Source organism: Eucalyptus grandis, chromosome 6 (assembly GCF_016545825.1).
Source record: "Eucalyptus grandis isolate ANBG69807.140 chromosome 6, ASM1654582v1, whole genome shotgun sequence".
NCBI lineage: Eukaryota > Viridiplantae > Streptophyta > Magnoliopsida > Myrtales > Myrtaceae > Eucalyptus > Eucalyptus grandis.
This window is the reverse complement of record NC_052617.1, coordinates 35,844,270-35,861,703: the sequence shown is the minus strand read 5'-3', so window position 1 is coordinate 35,861,703 and position 17,434 is coordinate 35,844,270. Positions and strand designations below refer to the sequence as shown.

General features: G+C 39.9%; 3 protein-coding genes across 3 annotated transcripts; 2 read left to right on the top strand and 1 right to left on the bottom strand.

Moving 5' to 3' along the window:
- The first annotated feature begins 6,735 nt into the window (after window positions 1–6,735).
- On the top strand, window positions 6,736–7,747 carry LOC104449440 (zinc finger protein 6). Its single transcript, XM_010063599.3, has one exon. The coding sequence runs from the start codon at window positions 6,923–6,925 to the stop codon at window positions 7,601–7,603; it is 681 nt and encodes a 226-aa protein (XP_010061901.2). The 5' UTR covers window positions 6,736–6,922; the 3' UTR covers window positions 7,604–7,747.
- Window positions 7,748–10,185: 2,438 nt separating this feature from the next.
- LOC104449439 (chloroplastic group IIB intron splicing facilitator CRS2-B, chloroplastic) lies at window positions 10,186–14,004 on the top strand. Its single transcript, XM_010063598.3, has 9 exons — window positions 10,186–10,315; window positions 10,623–10,838; window positions 10,962–11,046; window positions 11,173–11,240; window positions 12,267–12,317; window positions 12,414–12,487; window positions 13,265–13,323; window positions 13,400–13,476; window positions 13,736–14,004. The coding sequence occupies exons 2-9, from the start codon at window positions 10,626–10,628 to the stop codon at window positions 13,850–13,852; spliced, it is 744 nt and encodes a 247-aa protein (XP_010061900.1). The 5' UTR covers window positions 10,186–10,315; window positions 10,623–10,625; the 3' UTR covers window positions 13,853–14,004.
- Window positions 14,005–15,463: 1,459 nt separating this feature from the next.
- LOC104449438 lies at window positions 15,464–16,871 on the bottom strand. Its single transcript, XM_010063597.3, has one exon. The coding sequence runs from the start codon at window positions 16,530–16,532 to the stop codon at window positions 15,744–15,746; it is 789 nt and encodes a 262-aa protein (XP_010061899.3). The 5' UTR covers window positions 16,533–16,871; the 3' UTR covers window positions 15,464–15,743.
- Window positions 16,872–17,434: the final 563 nt, after the last annotated feature.

The following is a 17,434-nucleotide window of genomic DNA, read 5'->3' as shown; positions in this document are numbered from 1 at the left end:
TTTGCCAAAGACATTTGTGTGTGAGGAGAATCACCAAAAAAATCATTGTGCCAATTCAATCCTAAATTTTTTTTGTTAATTCAGTCCCAAATCTTATGTAATTATGCAAATTTAGTCCATCTGATCAAATTTGGTCGGTCAACGCTAATTTGAACTTTGGGTGTTCAATGTACGATGACGTGGATACGTTTTTAATAATTTTTTTGAATTTTTTTACTAATTTTTCCTTTTTATTTTCTTTTTCTTTCTTTAGTTTGTCCTCTTTTTTTTTTTTTTTTTTTCTATTCTTCCTCTAGCCGATCAACAATGGCCAGCGAAACTCGAACTCGCCCTGCCATGGTGAGGTTCACCTTGCTAGCCACTCACAAGGTCGATCCTCGCTAGATCTAGAAGGGCCTCACCCAACGACAGCGAGACCAACCTCACCATGGTTAAGTGAGGCTCGCCCCCGCCATGGTTGGCTAAGGTAAAGCCTTGCCATTGGCCAGTAAGGCTGACCTCACTTGCCTCGACCAAAGAAAAAAGGAAGAAAGGAAAAAAAAAAAGTTTGTTTATTTCCACATCGATTGGCTAAGTTTGGGCGAATAGACTAAATTGACATAATTGTAAAAAAGTTTAGAACTAAATTGACCAAAAAAATTATGATTGAATTGATACAATTACAATAAGTTTAAGATTTTTTTAGTAATTTTCCTCATTTATGTGTATATGTGAATGTAAATAAAAAAGCTATAGACAAGGGCCCTCGAAACTAGAAGTGTGCAAAAGAACCAAGAGCCGCTCAGAATATTTTCATTGTTCACGATTAAGCATACCGGCTTAAACATACTGGCCCTACGTAATAAGCTTGAGCATGCTAGCCCTACGTAGTAAAACAAGGGTTCCCGATTTTAGTTAGTACCCGCCGTAGTAGAGATAGGGATACCCCAAGCCACTTTTGTGTATATGAGATTGGCTTGTAATCATCACTACTCACATAATATATGAAGTATATTAATGATGTTTGTATCTCACATTCCCATGTTATTTGTGTCGGAGTTGTATATTCACGCTTTTTCGCATGTGCATAAATAAGAAGTAAATGAATTGGGGACGGCGACAAAGCTTGGGATGTCGCAAAATAACTCATAGCTCAATCTCTAAGTGAAGGGGGTTGTGACATCTTTACTACAACTTTAGTGAAAAATAATATTAGAACTCAGGTCTACATCATTATCTTTAGGTTTTTGCCAAAATAAAGCCAAAATCTAACACGGCCCAAAACCGGTCGGGGCATGGGATTTTCAAAAAGAGTCCAACCAATCGAATGCCATCACAGGCCGCCACCTCAATAGAAATTAGACTTGTCATCCCCTCTTGAGGTGTAGAATGAAGACTTTTGATTCAATGGGGCTCGTGAGGTTGAGACACTTAGGCATGGAGGATTTCGTTTTGGTCGTCATTATGTTAATTAATCCAATTCGTAATCCCACGTGCCGGCATTTGAAAATTGATTTAAGTCCGCTCTTGATCTTTTTGAGTATTGTCATGTGTTCAATTTGGTACTCGAAACTTTTTATTTTGTGCAATCAAATCCTTTGAATTATGAGCAAAAAAATCTTTCGATGACTACTGCAATTAATAAGTCAACGTGACAATTTTTTTTTAACTCCATGGAACGATTTAATTGTTAAGGAACGCACTTGTTTGCATAGATTGGACACACACCATATTTGGACCATTCTTCCTAACTTTAGTTCACGTCTCACCTGGATTATGAAGTTAGTGGAATTATGTCATGAGTTCATAATTTATCTATCTAAGGTGGGCTTTCTTGTTATTAGAAAGGAATAAAAAGACTATCGGTCTCTTTTGAAAAATCATAGCGAAACCATTTGAATTAGGGTTTATAATTGTGTGACATGTGCCTTCATCGGGAAAAAAAAGGATTAGAGGCTTCAAACCTTTATTTTGAACGAGCGGCGTGGTGACACCCCTTAAGAGGTGAGGAAGTCTACTAGTTCAATTAAAGCTTCTGGCTCCCATCAGAGATGCTCACCAGCCCGACAAGTCGGGCCATCATTTGGGTGGGTCAGGCCCAGCTCAAAATGTTTCTAGTGGGCGAAATTCACATAGAACCCCCTTTAAGCCTCCCGTCTTTGTTTTAATCTTATGTATGACGTGTCTACAATACATGTATATGTTTAATTTTTTTTCTCTTTTTCCATAGTCGGAAATTTCTTTTTATCTATATAGGACATGGCCAAAGCCCTCCTCAAGACCCACGACGCCATTTTCGCTTACCGGCCCAAATCCACCGCAGGGAAGTACACGGCATACGATTATTCCAACATGACGTCTTTGATCGGCTCGTAAACTCTTCTTACCACATATGCTTGGTGCCGCAAGGCTTTAAACGTTTGAGTATATAATAGTGGAGGAGAAGAGGGTGCTTATGAGAAATTTGTTCGAGGCAAAGAGCCAATCAAGAAACTTGAAAGACCATCTTTGGGATCTTACTCTCAATGGGATTGGTTGTATAATTTAAGATATGAAATTAATTGATATAGTTCTCTCTATGATTTTTGTTAAGTTTACTAATAGTGACATTAGTGTAAGAATTAACTTACGTGCTCATCAGTGGATGATTGACTTGCACAAGAATTCGAATTATATTTACACATGTCACTCATCCAATTAATTTTTGTTACTAATAATAATCCTTCTCTCTCGATGGAATTCTTGCAAAAAAGTTCACTGCACACTATTTTTGCACAAGGGCTTTAGGCTTCCCAAAAAAAGGCATTTTTCTGGGTCTGTGGGTGACTAGCGACACTATCCCCGGGCTTTATTATGAAAGCTGCACATTTGCAGCCAGAATATTCGATCTGATCTTTATCTACTGCTCGTTACAAGCAAGCTTGTTACCTATTGCTCCATCGATTGCACGTTGGGATAAAGTCAGAGTTACTGCACTTTCGGCACACGCCCAACCTACAGGAGGAACGTATCGGTGCTCAAGAGAGTTTCAAATCACATGTCTAATTCAGCCAAACATCTCATTGGTTTCTAGACATGGAACACATTTTAAGCCTTTCGTCTTTGTTTTTTATCTATATTTTTAATACATACAAATGCACGCATACATTCAATTTCTTTCTTCCTTTTTCTAGACTGACTCGGCCCATCCTTCAAATGACAAAAATCACCAACTCCTCACACAACGACGGGCAAAAAGCACGATCATCGATTAATGACCCATCGATGTTTTTTCCTCAGCTTGGTAGGACAAACTACTCCAAGAAACAGTGGCTGCCGATGATTGATGAACTACCCTGGTGGAACCAGAATCATAGCATCCCATCATTACTCATAAGTGCCATATTCCAAGAGGAATAGATACGATGTATGTGCTAGAGAGGAAAATAGATTATGTACATGAAACGGTCATTTTATAAGTTATGAAGCAAGCGGAATCAATTGTAATGCTAAAAAGGAACCGTAACGCATTAGGGATACATTGGGATCTACAAATAATGAATAAAATTTCTGTATAATTTCAAGCAGAGTTTAAATGCCTATGTTCATTGGTTATTAATTTAAAGATTTTGAATTGGAGGGGGCATCAAGTAAGTGGTCTCAGAAAGGAAGATAAGGATTTCTAGAGAAAGAGGGAGAGACTTCATCGACAAGTGTCTCCCCACGCATTAGATTAGGTAACACCACCCGCATGTGCTCAATCTTCTGTTTTCTTGCACTGATTTCTTACAAGAGGACAAAGCTTTCGTCACTTACATGTGTGTTGGGAACATTGGTTGTGTCTTCGATTAGGTCACATCACCATCGACCGGGGATCACGCAAAGATACATGTTGTCGCCGTATACGGTTAGCTGAGAGAAGTGCGTGCAACTTGGAAGCGACACGAGCCCGTGTTTGGGGCATCAACTCGAGAAGGTTAGAGTCAATTTCTTGTCTCCCTCGATGCGAAGAACTTGAAGCTTTTTCACGAGACCTTTCGTCAGTTAGGTGGGAGTGAGGCTCCGTACCCAAAGATCTCCGCGAGCTTTTTCAACTGAGCGTTGCATCATTATCAAGAGCCTTTTCCAAAGCATGTATGCGGTTTCTTTCCCATCGCTAAGTCAGACCTAATTCTTTGATTAGGAAGGGGAGAAGAACACCGGATGAAAGAAAATTTTGGTGCCCGATGATAAATGGTTAAGGGGTGTGGAACAGGAGAGATCAGAGGGGAGAACATGAAGTGATTGTTGGAAAAACTAAGGACAAAGGTTTAGGTTGGACTAAAGCAAACTGAAGGAAGAATAGTAACTAAATTAATATTACGTTATGATAACCACCAAGACCTCCCACTCCCAAAAGAAAGAAGAATAATAATTATGAGATATAGAAAAAGTATTCGCTTAGATTAGGACATGTATGCGCACAAGATTCTATACCTTATATAGATTACCGTACGAATTCACGAAAATATAAACGGGAGAGTTCTATTTATGAATAATTATAGCATACTACCTTACACTAGCAGTGCATGATCTATTTTTCGATTGCTTATATCATGACTTCCAACCACTCCCAATAGAGTTTGAATTATTTTGGGAGGTGAAAAAAATGTTGCAAAAAGAGATGTTTGGCGAAATTATATCTTTAGGGACATGAAGCGAACTACAACAACGGTTATGCGACTGAAATATTTCTCTATAATACAAGGTGCCATCGAATCAAGTCACCATCAAATTGGTGGAGTCCACATGGATTTTGGGATCCAATGACGACGCCGTGCTTGATGCATGCTGCTCCACGTCCGTTTAATTTCATACGTAGTGTCCAAAAACTCAGAGGGCTATAAGACAAATTAAGCTACAAGGCAACACCAGGTAGTCAAATCATGCTTATTCAAGGGGGGGGAACTTAACACATTACACTGTACCTATGTTCAAAATAGTTTCCACGTGAAGAGAAATAGAAGGGAATCCGACAAGATAGGACGGTTTTAGCTACTGACTTAGCTGGATTTGATGATTGTCTTAGCCATCATTTCGGTTCAATGAGGCGAGACCCTCTTTCACATCTCTATACGTTCTTCCATTGGTCATGTCCCCATCAAGCAACATCAAATGGAAATCCTAGTGTGATCCGTGAATTGGTCATCATTTCATGAGACACCACTACTCCCCAAGTTGATAATATGATTGAAGATAATTCTAATGACTTTGCGTAGCAGCTAACTTTTGTTTTGAATGCCATCGCTAAATTAAATGATATAGATATGGAGATTCTCTATCCCTTTACAGTGTCTTGATCGTATGCAACATGATGAATAAATATATGCCCAAAGGGTATAAGGATCAGAGGCCAAAACTGATGAAATGCATCGTCCCTTGGATGGAGATTCTCCATCGCTCTACTTTTGTTTGAATTTGTGCCACACACCGCCTGAGATACAATAACACGCATCACTTTGTATATCAAACATCAATTAATCAAGTAAGAAAAGAAACCGTCGACATCTTCCGCATGGAGACCCGGTGAAGGGGTTGGATCCAACGTATTGCACCCTCCCAAGTGATGATGCATGCATAAAATATACATTCTACGGACAGCGACGACAACATCTAGCAAGTGGCGTGTAAAAAGAGACTAAGCCATGGCAACATCGAAGCCCCCCTAAATCATGGTAGTTAGTAAGATTCGAGGAGATTTTCCCTCTATAAACAAAACCTGAGAACCCGTCGTCAATCACGCAAGCATGCAAAGGACAAATCAAGCACCCATCATTGTGGACCTTTCCCTCTCTTTCCTAACACCCCCGGCAAACATCACGTAAACCCCACTTACTTGACAAAGATTGGTCTTGTTTAGTTTTCTTGAACTAACATGTTTTGGTAATAATTGCATATATTGTGCCGTGGAAGTATCTACCCAAACCTCTCGCCTAACCTACGAAGTCCACATGATCAAGAGAACTTAGGCAGATGAGAGGTCGTTTAGAAAGATGTATAGCTTCGCATTAACTTCATTCATGTCCATGCTAGAAAAAGAAAAGATGATTTTTAATCATGTGAGATCAAAATTCGCAAAACGATGCAGCAAAGGTTAGTCTTTATGATTAAGGCCTTTTCTTACATTATACCCTATTCCGTCTTTGTACATGCTCGCCCACGTATGACTGTAAAATTTACTTTTAAAGATATATCACGCAACAATGTGTTCATGAATAGGGAAGTTTAGTAGTTGCTGATCATCACCCCTTTCGGAAATAGAGGGTCAAAAGTTGAGTTCCTGTGATAGTTTCAGTAGGTAAACATTTCTTCTCTGATATTTAATTGGAAACAAACTTGCCAGTATGGGACACTAATCCAGCAAACTTGTGGTAATCAGGTCAACATATGGGTTTCACTTTGTTAGAGTGCCATTCGGTGCAAAAGTATATTCGAACCTACTACATTGCTTTTTCCCTATTTAATAATATATGAGGTAATGTAGATTAGAAATTTATTTTTTCAATCGTACTCCTACGACGATAATATATCTAATACATGCCCTCGTGTTTCTTTATTCTTTTGGGTATCTGACCGACATAATCTCTAAGGTTTCTTGTTTGATAACCCCATACATTGAAGTGTTCCTTCGATGGCGCATCATTGAGTTTTCTTGCACTGTGTCATCTTCCCAATGACAAGGCTTGCTTTCTTAATAACCAACCCTCTTTCTCTCTCTCTCTCTCTCTCTTTTCTTGTCTTTGTCAGTCATCAGTTTCTTGCAACTGTAAGACACCAGTGGAACATATCAAATCTTTATATATTTAACACATCCAACCACTCGAATCACCTAAGCTACCTGGTCTTTCCACATTTTCATGCTCCTTTGTCTCATCCTGTTCTTCTAAACTCTTTCCCTCTCTCTCTCTCTCTCTCTTTTTCTGTAATGGCGGAAATAGACTGCTCTCTCCAAACCAAGCCATTTACTACTAACATCACTAGCAATAACATCACACCACTGAAGCTCTTTGGCATCGACATATCATCCTCGCCACCGCTGGAAGAGAACACAAAAGAGAACATCCATGGAGATGATTCGCATTCGAATTCGACCAAGTCTTCATCATCCGGGTCGCCGGAATCCGACGGCCGGAAGTTCGAGTGCCAGTACTGCTGCCGCGAGTTTGCCAACTCGCAGGCCTTGGGCGGCCACCAGAACGCGCACAAGAAGGAGCGCCAGCTCTTGAAGCGCGCTCAGATGCGAATCGCCGCTGCCGAAAGCCGAAAGCTGCACAACCCATTCATGACCACCTTCACCCCGCCGCACCACCTCCTGGCCCCGACCCTGTCGCCAGCAGGGACCCCTCCGTGGCTGATCCTTCCACACACCAGCCACGCACCTTCGTTCCAAGTTGCGAACGGCGTCGGCTTGTATTTCGCTGGAGGGTCGCCTCGCGTTCCCGGGAGGCAAGTGAGCGGAGGCAGTGGTGGCGAGACGGCCGCAATAGCCACGAGGTCATTTTTACTTGATGAAGCGAGAGCTCATGGGGGTCGATCTTCCTCTCAGATCGAGAAGAAGGGTTTGGGGTTGGATCTGCACTTGAGTCTTGGACCAGCTGCCACGTAACTTGTAATTTTCGTTTGGTAATTTTTAAGTCGATCCATTTAGTACCAACAGAATGTGGAGTTAGAGCATTGGAACATGTATAATTTGCGAAGTGTTCTCTTTTGTACTCAAATATCATCCGTATCAAGTGAGGAAATTGTCGTAGAGAATGAGTGAAAACTTGCAATGCGCCATAGATCCATTAACTTTGAATCTTTCCCACCTTATGCAGCCCAAACGAGTAAGTTGACTAAGGAACTCGACATATAGGAAATGCATTGATAATGTGCTGGTTTTTAGCCCATTGACTTCTTCCCCCCGAATAAACTTTAAATTCAAGAGTGTTAATGATTAGCCGGCTCAAACTTTAAGGTTAAAACAAGTTACTCATGGGCTACAGCTCAAGAAAAACGTTAGTGGAGGACAACTTAGCCGACCCAGAAGAGTAGAGCCTATATTGCTTACAAAGACAAGAAAAGATCACGTGCAATCATCAACTCTAATCGTGACAGGTATTATTGAAATGCACATGATTGACATCTCGCGTCTGCATATATATATATTTATAATAAAAATGACAGTTATTTATGCTTCAATTAGCAAGATAAATTTGAGCCATCAAAATGATCACAGCTGTCAAAACTTGTATGGAATGGATTTTGTAGGATCTATGGTCGATAGCCACTCTAATTGGTGGGGCTGTCGATCTGGCTGCCATTTCCAAGTAAGAAAATGAAGGAAATCGTGCAAAAGTTAGAAGAAGCGTTAAATAAACAAAGTCAATTGACCCTCTACTTGCCCCCGGCGAAGCCCCCACCACTAGTTATCACCGCTCTCCGTTGAGGGCCGTCATGGGACCACCAGCTTTTGCCTTTGTTTCTAGACTAAGCTACTTGGTAAAGCTTCTCCTGGGCAGCTGTTAAAAAAGTGCTAAAAAAAAGTATCATAACTTTTTATAAGATGTTCGGCAAAACGACTTATGTTTACGGCTGCTTTTAAAAAGTTAAGGAGACCTAGATTTTGAAATATGTATGAACACACATAAAAAGTTTAGATAAGTGCATCAGATATTTTAAAATTCGATGAAGCCCTAAAATTTTTAAAGTTTTGAAAAATACAATCCAAATCCTAAAATTGATCAACTTGATGTGATCAAATCTTTCCGTAAACTCTGTCAGTTTAGTTAATAGAAAATGCTACATGATATTTTTTTAATTATTTTATCTTTCTACGTGGTATATTTTATTATTATTTGCTCTCTCAAATCTTACTTCAATTAAATTGAATATATAAAGAAGACAAATCTAGGTTTGAATAATTAAGATAGAATATCCGAACTCGCATTATCGGCCCGATCATCATTGAGCTCCGATATGTTGATTGGAAGACTGAAGCAATAACATAATAATCTCTCTCTCTCTCTATAATTAGATAAAAGAACACAAAATTTGGACACAAAATTTGGCGAGGCCTTGTATGGGTGGACCAGCTTTGTTGACCCCAGCCCCAGGCGAGGCCTCACAAGTGACCCTCGCCCTTGCCCTCACGAACTTTCGGCAATGCCCCAACAACCTTCACTAGGCCTTACCAATGATGGGCAGTGACGACTCATTGGCAAGGGGCTAAGGCTCCCTTTTCTTTTAGCTTGGATTTATATAAGAAAAAAATGTATCACTTTTAATATAAGTTAAGTATGATTTGAAAAAGAGAATAATAAAAATGCCATGTATGGGGAGAAAATAATTTTTTTTTTAAAAAGGTCATATCAAGACGTTGTCAATGGTAAAATTTGATTATATCAATTTGACAAACTTTTCACGTTAACGATAAATTTTACAATTTCTAGTATTTCTAAAAGGTTGCAATACTTCACTGTGCATTACATCGCGATTTTGACCATTTGGCATGGATCCAAATTTTGGCCCAACAATAAAAATTCAAGGAGCTAAGCGAAGGTTTTGGGAATTGGCGCTCTGTTAATTAAAGTTGGTCAGGACGATTAATCCATAAAAAAAGGTCTAATTTTTTGGACCAGGAAGCGAACATCAAATTCGACCTCCAAAATATTTGGCAAGAAGGTGGAAAAGAAAGGGGAAAAAACCACTAAAAACCCTAAACCTTTTTTATGACATGAAAAACTCCGAAATTTGCCAATCATGATACATTTATCTCAAATTTTTTTTTCGTGCTACAAAAAATCATGAACTTCTATCCATGTGATATATTTAATCTAAACTATATGGCATTTTGATCCTTTTACTCTTTGATATTTTTTTCTTCTTCTTCTCATGGCGGAGGGAAGCCGGCATCCGGCGAAGGCTATCCTCATCGGTGTCGGGCAAGGCCGGCCCTAGCCAACCCAAGTGAGGGCAACCCTCGTCGGACACTAGCTTTCCTCCGCCATGGTCAATGGAGGAAAGAGAGAAGAAGAAAAAGGAAAAGAAAAATATATATAAAAAGATGAAAATGTTTTTGATTGGGTAAATGTGTTACAATTTGTAAAATTTGAAGTTTTTCATGTCATAAATTTTTTTTTGGATAAATTTGTTATTTTGAGCAAAATTTGAGATTTTTGGTTGTATTTTCCGGAAAAAAAGAAAAACTTCCAGAAATATCTTCGTGCATGAAACAACGAGCCAGACGGAGCAAGAGCCTCGAGCAGTTATCCCCTCTCCTCCGCTCGTCGCCGCTCGTCGCATCTTCCCTCGAAACCCTTTTCTCCGTAATCCGACGGTAAATTTCGATCCACTAGATTGCTATCCGTTTTCAGGCGAAACCCATTTGATTTTCTTGATTTTTCCTTTTGAATGTTCTTGTTTTTCTGCCTCTCTGCTCACCCAAGCCTTCTTGCTATCTTGCTTTTCAGCTTCTGACATTACCAAAATTACTAGGTTTTACTCCTGTAAATCCTGCAATCCCGTGCTGTGTGTAATTGTAATCAAGGAACCAATGAATGAGCGTGTTTGCTTCTACTGGGTTGCTGCGGAAGTTTTGTTATGATTAGGATAAATGAAGTGTATCGGGGGTGGTGTGTATGCAGGTCATGTTGCATTCAGGTTCAGTCCCTAGAACCAGCACATGCCCCCCGCAGAGTCTTCGACGCCCTGGCCTTCGCCCGCAACGCGCGGTTCCGGCGATGGTTCGTGTCTCTGCTGTGATGTCGGATGGTGACAAGAGATTCAAAGTGGAGTTCACTCCTTGGTTGATTGTTGGATTGGGAAATCCTGGGAATAAGTACCATGGCACGAGGCATAATGTAATTGATGACATAGCTTTTTTTTAATTATTATTATATGCATATAAGTAATTGATGACATGGCTAGATGGCGCTTGCTTTCATCGATCTTTATTTCTACCTGTATCTTTGTCTGTTTGTTAGGTTGGTTTTGAAATGATTGAGCGCATATCGCAAGCCGAGGGCATATCATTGAACACAATTCAGTCGAAAGCCTTGATCGGAATAGGTAGTTGATTAATCTGTTTTTCCTTGTCCTTGTTGATACTTTGAAATTTACCTGCAGAAGCTTGATTAGGGCTTTAAAATCATACTTAAGATTGATCAATTGGACGTCCTTCGAAAATCAGTGCAGGTTGTATTGGAGAGGTGCCACTAGTTTTGGCCAAGCCACAAGCATACATGAACTTCTGTGGTGAATCTGTTAGTTCCCATCCTACATAGCATATATTTATCTGGCTCCTTTTTTCAGCTGCCATATTTGCTGGCATAAGTGTACCATTATAGATGCTGCTTTCTTTTCCTATGATCAATATGTTTTATATGGTTTCTAGGTATTTGAACTTTTTGGCTTCCTAGATTCAGAGCTCATACAGTTTTATAAGTATAATTGACAACTGAACACCAAATGGTGATTTTGTAAATGGAAACTCTTTAAATTTCGGGAATATATTTGCTAACGGTTCAATGATTTCAACCGTGTTAAGACATCATTATCATCCTTTTAGCCTTTCTTCAGGGGTTCTGACTTCAAAATTGGCCTGGATCGAATTGACACTCTCACAGTTTTGCTTTTGAGTTGCATGCCTTCTCATGCAGAATGAAATTCTCTTCTATACAGCAGAGAAGAAAAATTAAAAACAAAGGATGGTTCATTTTATCATCAAGGATAAGTTTCAATGTGACCATCTTCTTGTGAGTCATAAGAATTTCCTATCATCATTTCTTGGATATGACAGCTGACTAGATAGTTTTTCAGGAAAATTTTGGTTAGCCATCCAGCTTCTTCACAGCTTTGATATACATTATGACAAAAATATTGATTGTTTGAGCTATGCATTTTTTTTTCTTTGAAGCGAATAATGAGCTGGGAGTGTGTGCTTTGTGTCGAAGAGGACTAGTTCACGGTAGTTGATAAAAGAGTTGTGTGACCTGGCTGGAGAATATCAGTGCAAAATACATGTGTTTATTTCTATTTAACCAAAACTTTCCTCTGTGGTTGTTGATTGGAGTTGCATCATATGCAAGTATGATGTAGTGACTCCAATTTCTGGGTCTTTAGGTCCTTCTTTTTCTTCACTGTTGCTTTATCTTGATGTATCTTATTTTTTTGCCATCTTCAGCTTATTCGTTTTCTTTTTTTAAAATATGGACCTAGTGCTTATTTCATCTTTAGTCACAAAAGACTGGGAGTTCCTATTTTCAATGTTTTCTCTCCTTTTCATTCAGGTTGCACCGCTTGCAGTATATTACCGAATTCCTCTTCGACATATATTGTTGGTAACTACGTGTACCTCTGCTATTTGTGGAAGGACCACTTTATTTTACCCTCAGTTTTTCCTCCTAATACTGTGTAATTTTTATTTATCTGTGCAGGTTTATGATGAGATGAGCTTACCAAATGGTGTTATGAGGCTACAACCCAAAGGAGGACATGGTCAGCACAGTGGGTATAGCTTCTTTGCTACTATCATCCACTTGTCTGCAAATTCTACAGCAGCTTTTCTCTTGAGTATCAAAACTTAATTGATCCCATGGTTTGTCACTCAAATTATAGCCTTTATTAGTCATAATTGCTGAGCAAGTAAAATTGATAGTAGGAAGAGAAAAGCTTCCTTTGGATCTTAATTAGTTTGATGCAATCAGTGTGGATGAGTGTATGGCCAAATTGCACTATTTTGTATGGATATTTGGACATTTTCTGATACCTATGTTGACACAACACTGTTGATGCTGGTTTTTTGCTCTTTGGGGTTCATTTTGTGCTCAAGAAAGGAATAACACGTCAATGAAGCAAATTTACTCCTCCATGTGTTGTAACTGGCTAGTAGCCATGCCTGTAGCTGTTTTTTTATGCTTAATAACTAAACTAGGTAATTCTTTTATTGGAAATGAGGCCTTATTTGATCTAATTGGATGACATGATCCTTTAAATGGTGCTCGTGGTGCTTGTTCTTTGGATTAAAAGCAATGCTACTAAATATTGACTGGAGGTAATTCAACGGATACCTGGTGTATTTCAATTTCATGTGACCTTGAATCAAGCACTCATATATGTATCACTGTTGGAACCAAATGGAACCAAACAAACTTAACTTTTCATCTTAGTTGTATTTTCACATGTTGAAAATATTCAATCAGATTTAGAGGCATATCCCTCTGCTATAGTGTTCATTGTTTCTTCTAATTTGCAAGCATATTATCATGGAGCTTCTATCCTGTGCCAGGATAAAGAATGTGATAGCTCATTTGGATGGTCACAGTGAATTTCCTCGGCTCTCAATTGGTTGGTTCCTTGAGATCATTTTAAGTGCCCCTTGTAATTTATGTAGTATAATAATTACCACCCATTATAATTGCAGGTATTGGGAATCCACCAGGAACTATGGATGTGAAAGCTTTTCTTTTGCAAAAGTTCAGCTCAGTGGAACGTGAACAGGTAAATCTTTGTTTTAATACCCTGCAATTTCAAACTCACCTTGCAACCAGCAATAAGTGCAGTGTTGTCTTGGTAAAAATGTATATGCGTATACCTATGCATATGCATATAGTTTTGTCTAAAAGCCAATGCAGTTTGTTCTTTTCAGGGTTAAGACTCATGTTCTCAAAAAATAGATTGTAAAGGATTAGTCACAGGGTACGAATAATTCTGCTGAAAATTGGTGGGACTCTTTACTGGGTATTGGCTTTTCATACAGATGGATGAGGCATTGGATCAAGGAGTTCAGGCTGTGAGGGCATTAGTGCTCAACGGATTTAGCCAGCACATAAGAAGATTTAATTTGGGGCAGAAGTATAAGTATCACAAAGTTTGATGTTAGTAATTGAATTATATTGTATTCCTCCCATATGTCTGGTCAACAAGAAAGAAACAATTGCAGTGCCCTTATTACAATTAGTGCAGTCAGTTAATGCGAATTCTTTCACGTTATTGTGCTAGTCATGCAGCCGAGAATCCCTTGCAAAATTTTGTCTGCGTGTCCTACTGACCCATCTTGAAATTTTGTTTGTATTTAGATGACATGCGCTAGCTTAAGGTTTTAGACCTAAGTAATTAAGAAGGGATCCTCCTTAACATTGAGATGGGCAGTTGTTTCGATCCAATTGCTGGTTTTCTCGTTTGTATGATTTCTCTTCAGCTTATTTGCTTTCGAGCACACTACTTCGTTGCTTCTTTTTGTCCTTTCCATCTGAACATCTTTAGCCAATAATTAGTGAGATTGTGGAATTACGTGCAAAATACTATACGAAAAGCTTTGACGAGTACCAAGGTCGGAGAGTATTCAAGTTTATGCCTTTGAGGCAAAAACGTGAGTTTATGTCTAGGATGGACATCCAACCACCTTGCCACCTCCAGGAACGGTTGTTCGAAGCATTATGTTTTGTTTCGATTTGTCAGGTAAACAGTCCCGGTGCATCCAACCACCCTGCCACTGAAATGGAGTACAAAAATGGGTGATCAAATGATGGTCATCTTCAAGGAAATCCGAGGAAGTGTCACTAATTTTTCTGGCACGCGAATTTCACAAAAATAGCTACGTTAGGTCAGTCTCTTTCACAGCCAAGAGAATCAGAACATGGAAGGCCATGTGTGAGCGGAGACCAAAAGAGGAACAGCATGGGGACAAGCAGGGAAAGCCATTCTTATCTGTCAATTTGTCCTCCAAATAAAGCATGTGGCTTCAAGCCTTTCAATAATGTCTCCACTGGCCCCTCCACTCAATAATCCAACCCTTTTTTCTGTCTTCTCATTGATACTTTTCGGATCTCCCCATCAGCTGACCCTTGAAGAGGCAAAGAAAAAAAAAGGAAAGAAAAAGAATTTACCGCAATCGGAACATGGCAAGTGATGGGAAATTGGGCATGGTTCTAGGGTCCACACAAGAGATATGAATGTGGGTGCGATGTTTGCCAGAGGTGGGAGCTTGTTTCGGTGACTGTGTTAACTTGCTATTTTAACTGGTACGTTCTCGCTATCTATCCATTGGGAGTTGGTGCTGGTGCTTTTAGATGCGTAATGCTAAGTAGTAATCTTACAGTAAAATCAAAGTTCAGAGCCAAGTTCATCCTCTCTGCTTGAATCTTATTGGTTGCTTACGAATGGCACGGTTCACATGTATCGTGAGGATGGATCGAACCAAAGATTTAAATATCCATCTTTCATCATGATTACAGACTTAAATTCCAAATTGCCATGGTTAAAAGGACTTTTTCAATCTTGTTCAGGACGGGCCGTGTCAAGTTTTCCATCAACTTAAGGTATTTAGGCACCCTAGTTAAACAATCTTAGATCATGTGATCCAAACAGGGGAAGCTTCCAAAAAGACCTCGAGCTAAATTATATATATTACAAATAAAGAGTAAATGCTCATACATAGAACAGATTACACAAATTCCACAATAAACCAAAGGAAAACCGCAAGAACTGTCCATGAAGATTGAACTCATCCATTCCTCACTACTTTGAGCACACATTACAATTTACGAACAGCTCAGTCCAAGAAAAACAAAAACGAAGATGGGAAAGTGACATAGTCAGAAGTCCAAAACACAACAAATGGGGGCCAAGCTTCCAGTCCATCCAATGCATACAGCGCAAACATATTGGCTGAAACTCCTAAACGACGCGAAAAAAATATAACTTAAAGAATATTAGATACACTTGTTCGACGAATGATGCAAAAAGAATTGCACCGCAAAACCTAATCACTTCCTGATCTTGCTCTTGTCCTTGCCACTGAGGAACATGGAACCCAAACCGAACAGATTCCCTGAAGGCACATGCAAAACAGGATTGACCCGAAAACTGCCATTGCTGTGGTTGAAGTTCCCATGAAAGCCATTATTGCTCTTCCTCAGCGGAGGTTTCTGATAACCCGACGATGATGGCAACGATGAGGAAGCTTGAAATGGCTTGAGTGGAAAGCCTTGCTTGTTAGGAGAACAAGACGGCTTTTGAAAATGAAGATGGTTGTGGTGGCTCTCTTTGCTGTTGTTGCTGTTTAGTGGTGATCCGGTCGAGTTGCTTCGTGACAAGAGAGGCAAAGGACACAAACTCCTTCCATACCCACTTCCGCAAGAACTCAAGTTCAAGCTCCTGCTACGCTTGAACTTCCAAAACGACTTGGAATTATTGCCGCTCTGTTGCTTCTCTTCGCTCTTCAAGCCCTGCTTCTCGGAGTCCTCAGAATGACCCTCTTGTTTGAGAGGCTGGTTCCGGGAAGCATGTTTCTTGATTTGGGTGGTGGGGACGATCTTGCCATCGGAGAAGAGCTCGTCAGCGGAGGAAGGCTCGTGGCCGAAGATTTTTAGATTGTTGGAGAAGTTGAAGTCGAAGCTCGGGCTGCTCAGATGGCTGGGAACTCCTGCCGAGTCTGAGCGAAAATGATGGCGTTGCTGGTCTAGAGGGACGACGGCTTCCGAGAGGCGTAGGTCGTGCGAGAAGGAGATTCTCGGGCTCGTGCTTGGGTTCTCGGATAAGAGCTCGATCGACATTTTTCTTTTTGTGGGAACTTCAAGAAACTCACGTTGGACGAGACACAAACGAGAAGAAATAGGAGGAGAATGAGGAGAGTGAGATGAGACAGCGACGGAGAGAAGGGAATGTTGGGTTTTTGAAAATGATCTGACCCAGCGAGAGAGAGAGAGAGAGAGGTTTACATGCGAAGGCTGAAGATTGAGTTTGTTCCGAGCTCAAAGAAATGAAGAAAGGGAGAAGTCTATTATTTAAGGGAGGACGATTGAGAGAGAGAAAGAGAGGGATAGATAGAAACGTGTGGAGAGATTTGAGCATGCTAAAGCAGGCATTTGCAGAGCTGGAAACAGTCTAGTTTAAGGAGCAAGTCGGGCATTGCTGGATTTCGAACAGGGCATTGTCCATTATAGATTCCTGACGTGGAGCCACCACGAGGTCAAACGAGAGGAAATCGTCCGTCTCATCCTTTGATTTTACGCCCTGCGGTTGGTCCATCCCAATCGCAGAACTTACAGCTTCCATCTTAAACTAACCTTTCAACGACTAAGTAATTAAGTCAAGGCGAGTAAAAGTGATTTTTCTATTGAGGCTCCATTTATTTTCTGATTTTTTTTTTTTGAAATATGTTTTCAATAATTTATTATAAAAAAATGACAATATTTTTCGGTATTTAGTTGAATTCTAAAAAAGAAATTGAAATTATTTTCTCTCATTTGAAAAATAAAAATTGACTTTATTTTCTCCTAAAGAAATATGCACTATTCAGACGCTAGTGACTTAAGCACAAACAATTGAGGAACCAGGCCGAGCCTCGATGGACCCCAGCCTAGCCGATGGATAACTAAGCACTAGGGACCCAATTTTGGGCACGAGCACGAGCATTAATCCAAGGTCCATAGAAGAAGGGTTGAAGACCCCAGCA

Bases quoted from the DNA above. Each gene is read 5' to 3' on its own strand.
- LOC104449440 (XM_010063599.3), top strand. From the start codon at position 6,923: ATGGCGGAAATAGACTGCTCTCTCCAAACCAAGCCATTTACTACTAAC.
- LOC104449439 (XM_010063598.3), top strand. From the start codon at position 10,626: ATGTTGCATTCAGGTTCAGTCCCTAGAACCAGCACATGCCCCCCGCAG. The intron at 11,047-11,172 runs GTAGTTGATTAA...AAATCAGTGCAG, and splicing joins GAAAGCCTTGATCGGAATAG to GTTGTATTGGAGAGGTGCCA. The intron at 13,324-13,399 runs GTTGGTTCCTTG...TTATAATTGCAG, and splicing joins ATTTCCTCGGCTCTCAATTG to GTATTGGGAATCCACCAGGA.
- LOC104449438 (XM_010063597.3), bottom strand. From the start codon at position 16,532: ATGTCGATCGAGCTCTTATCCGAGAACCCAAGCACGAGCCCGAGAATC.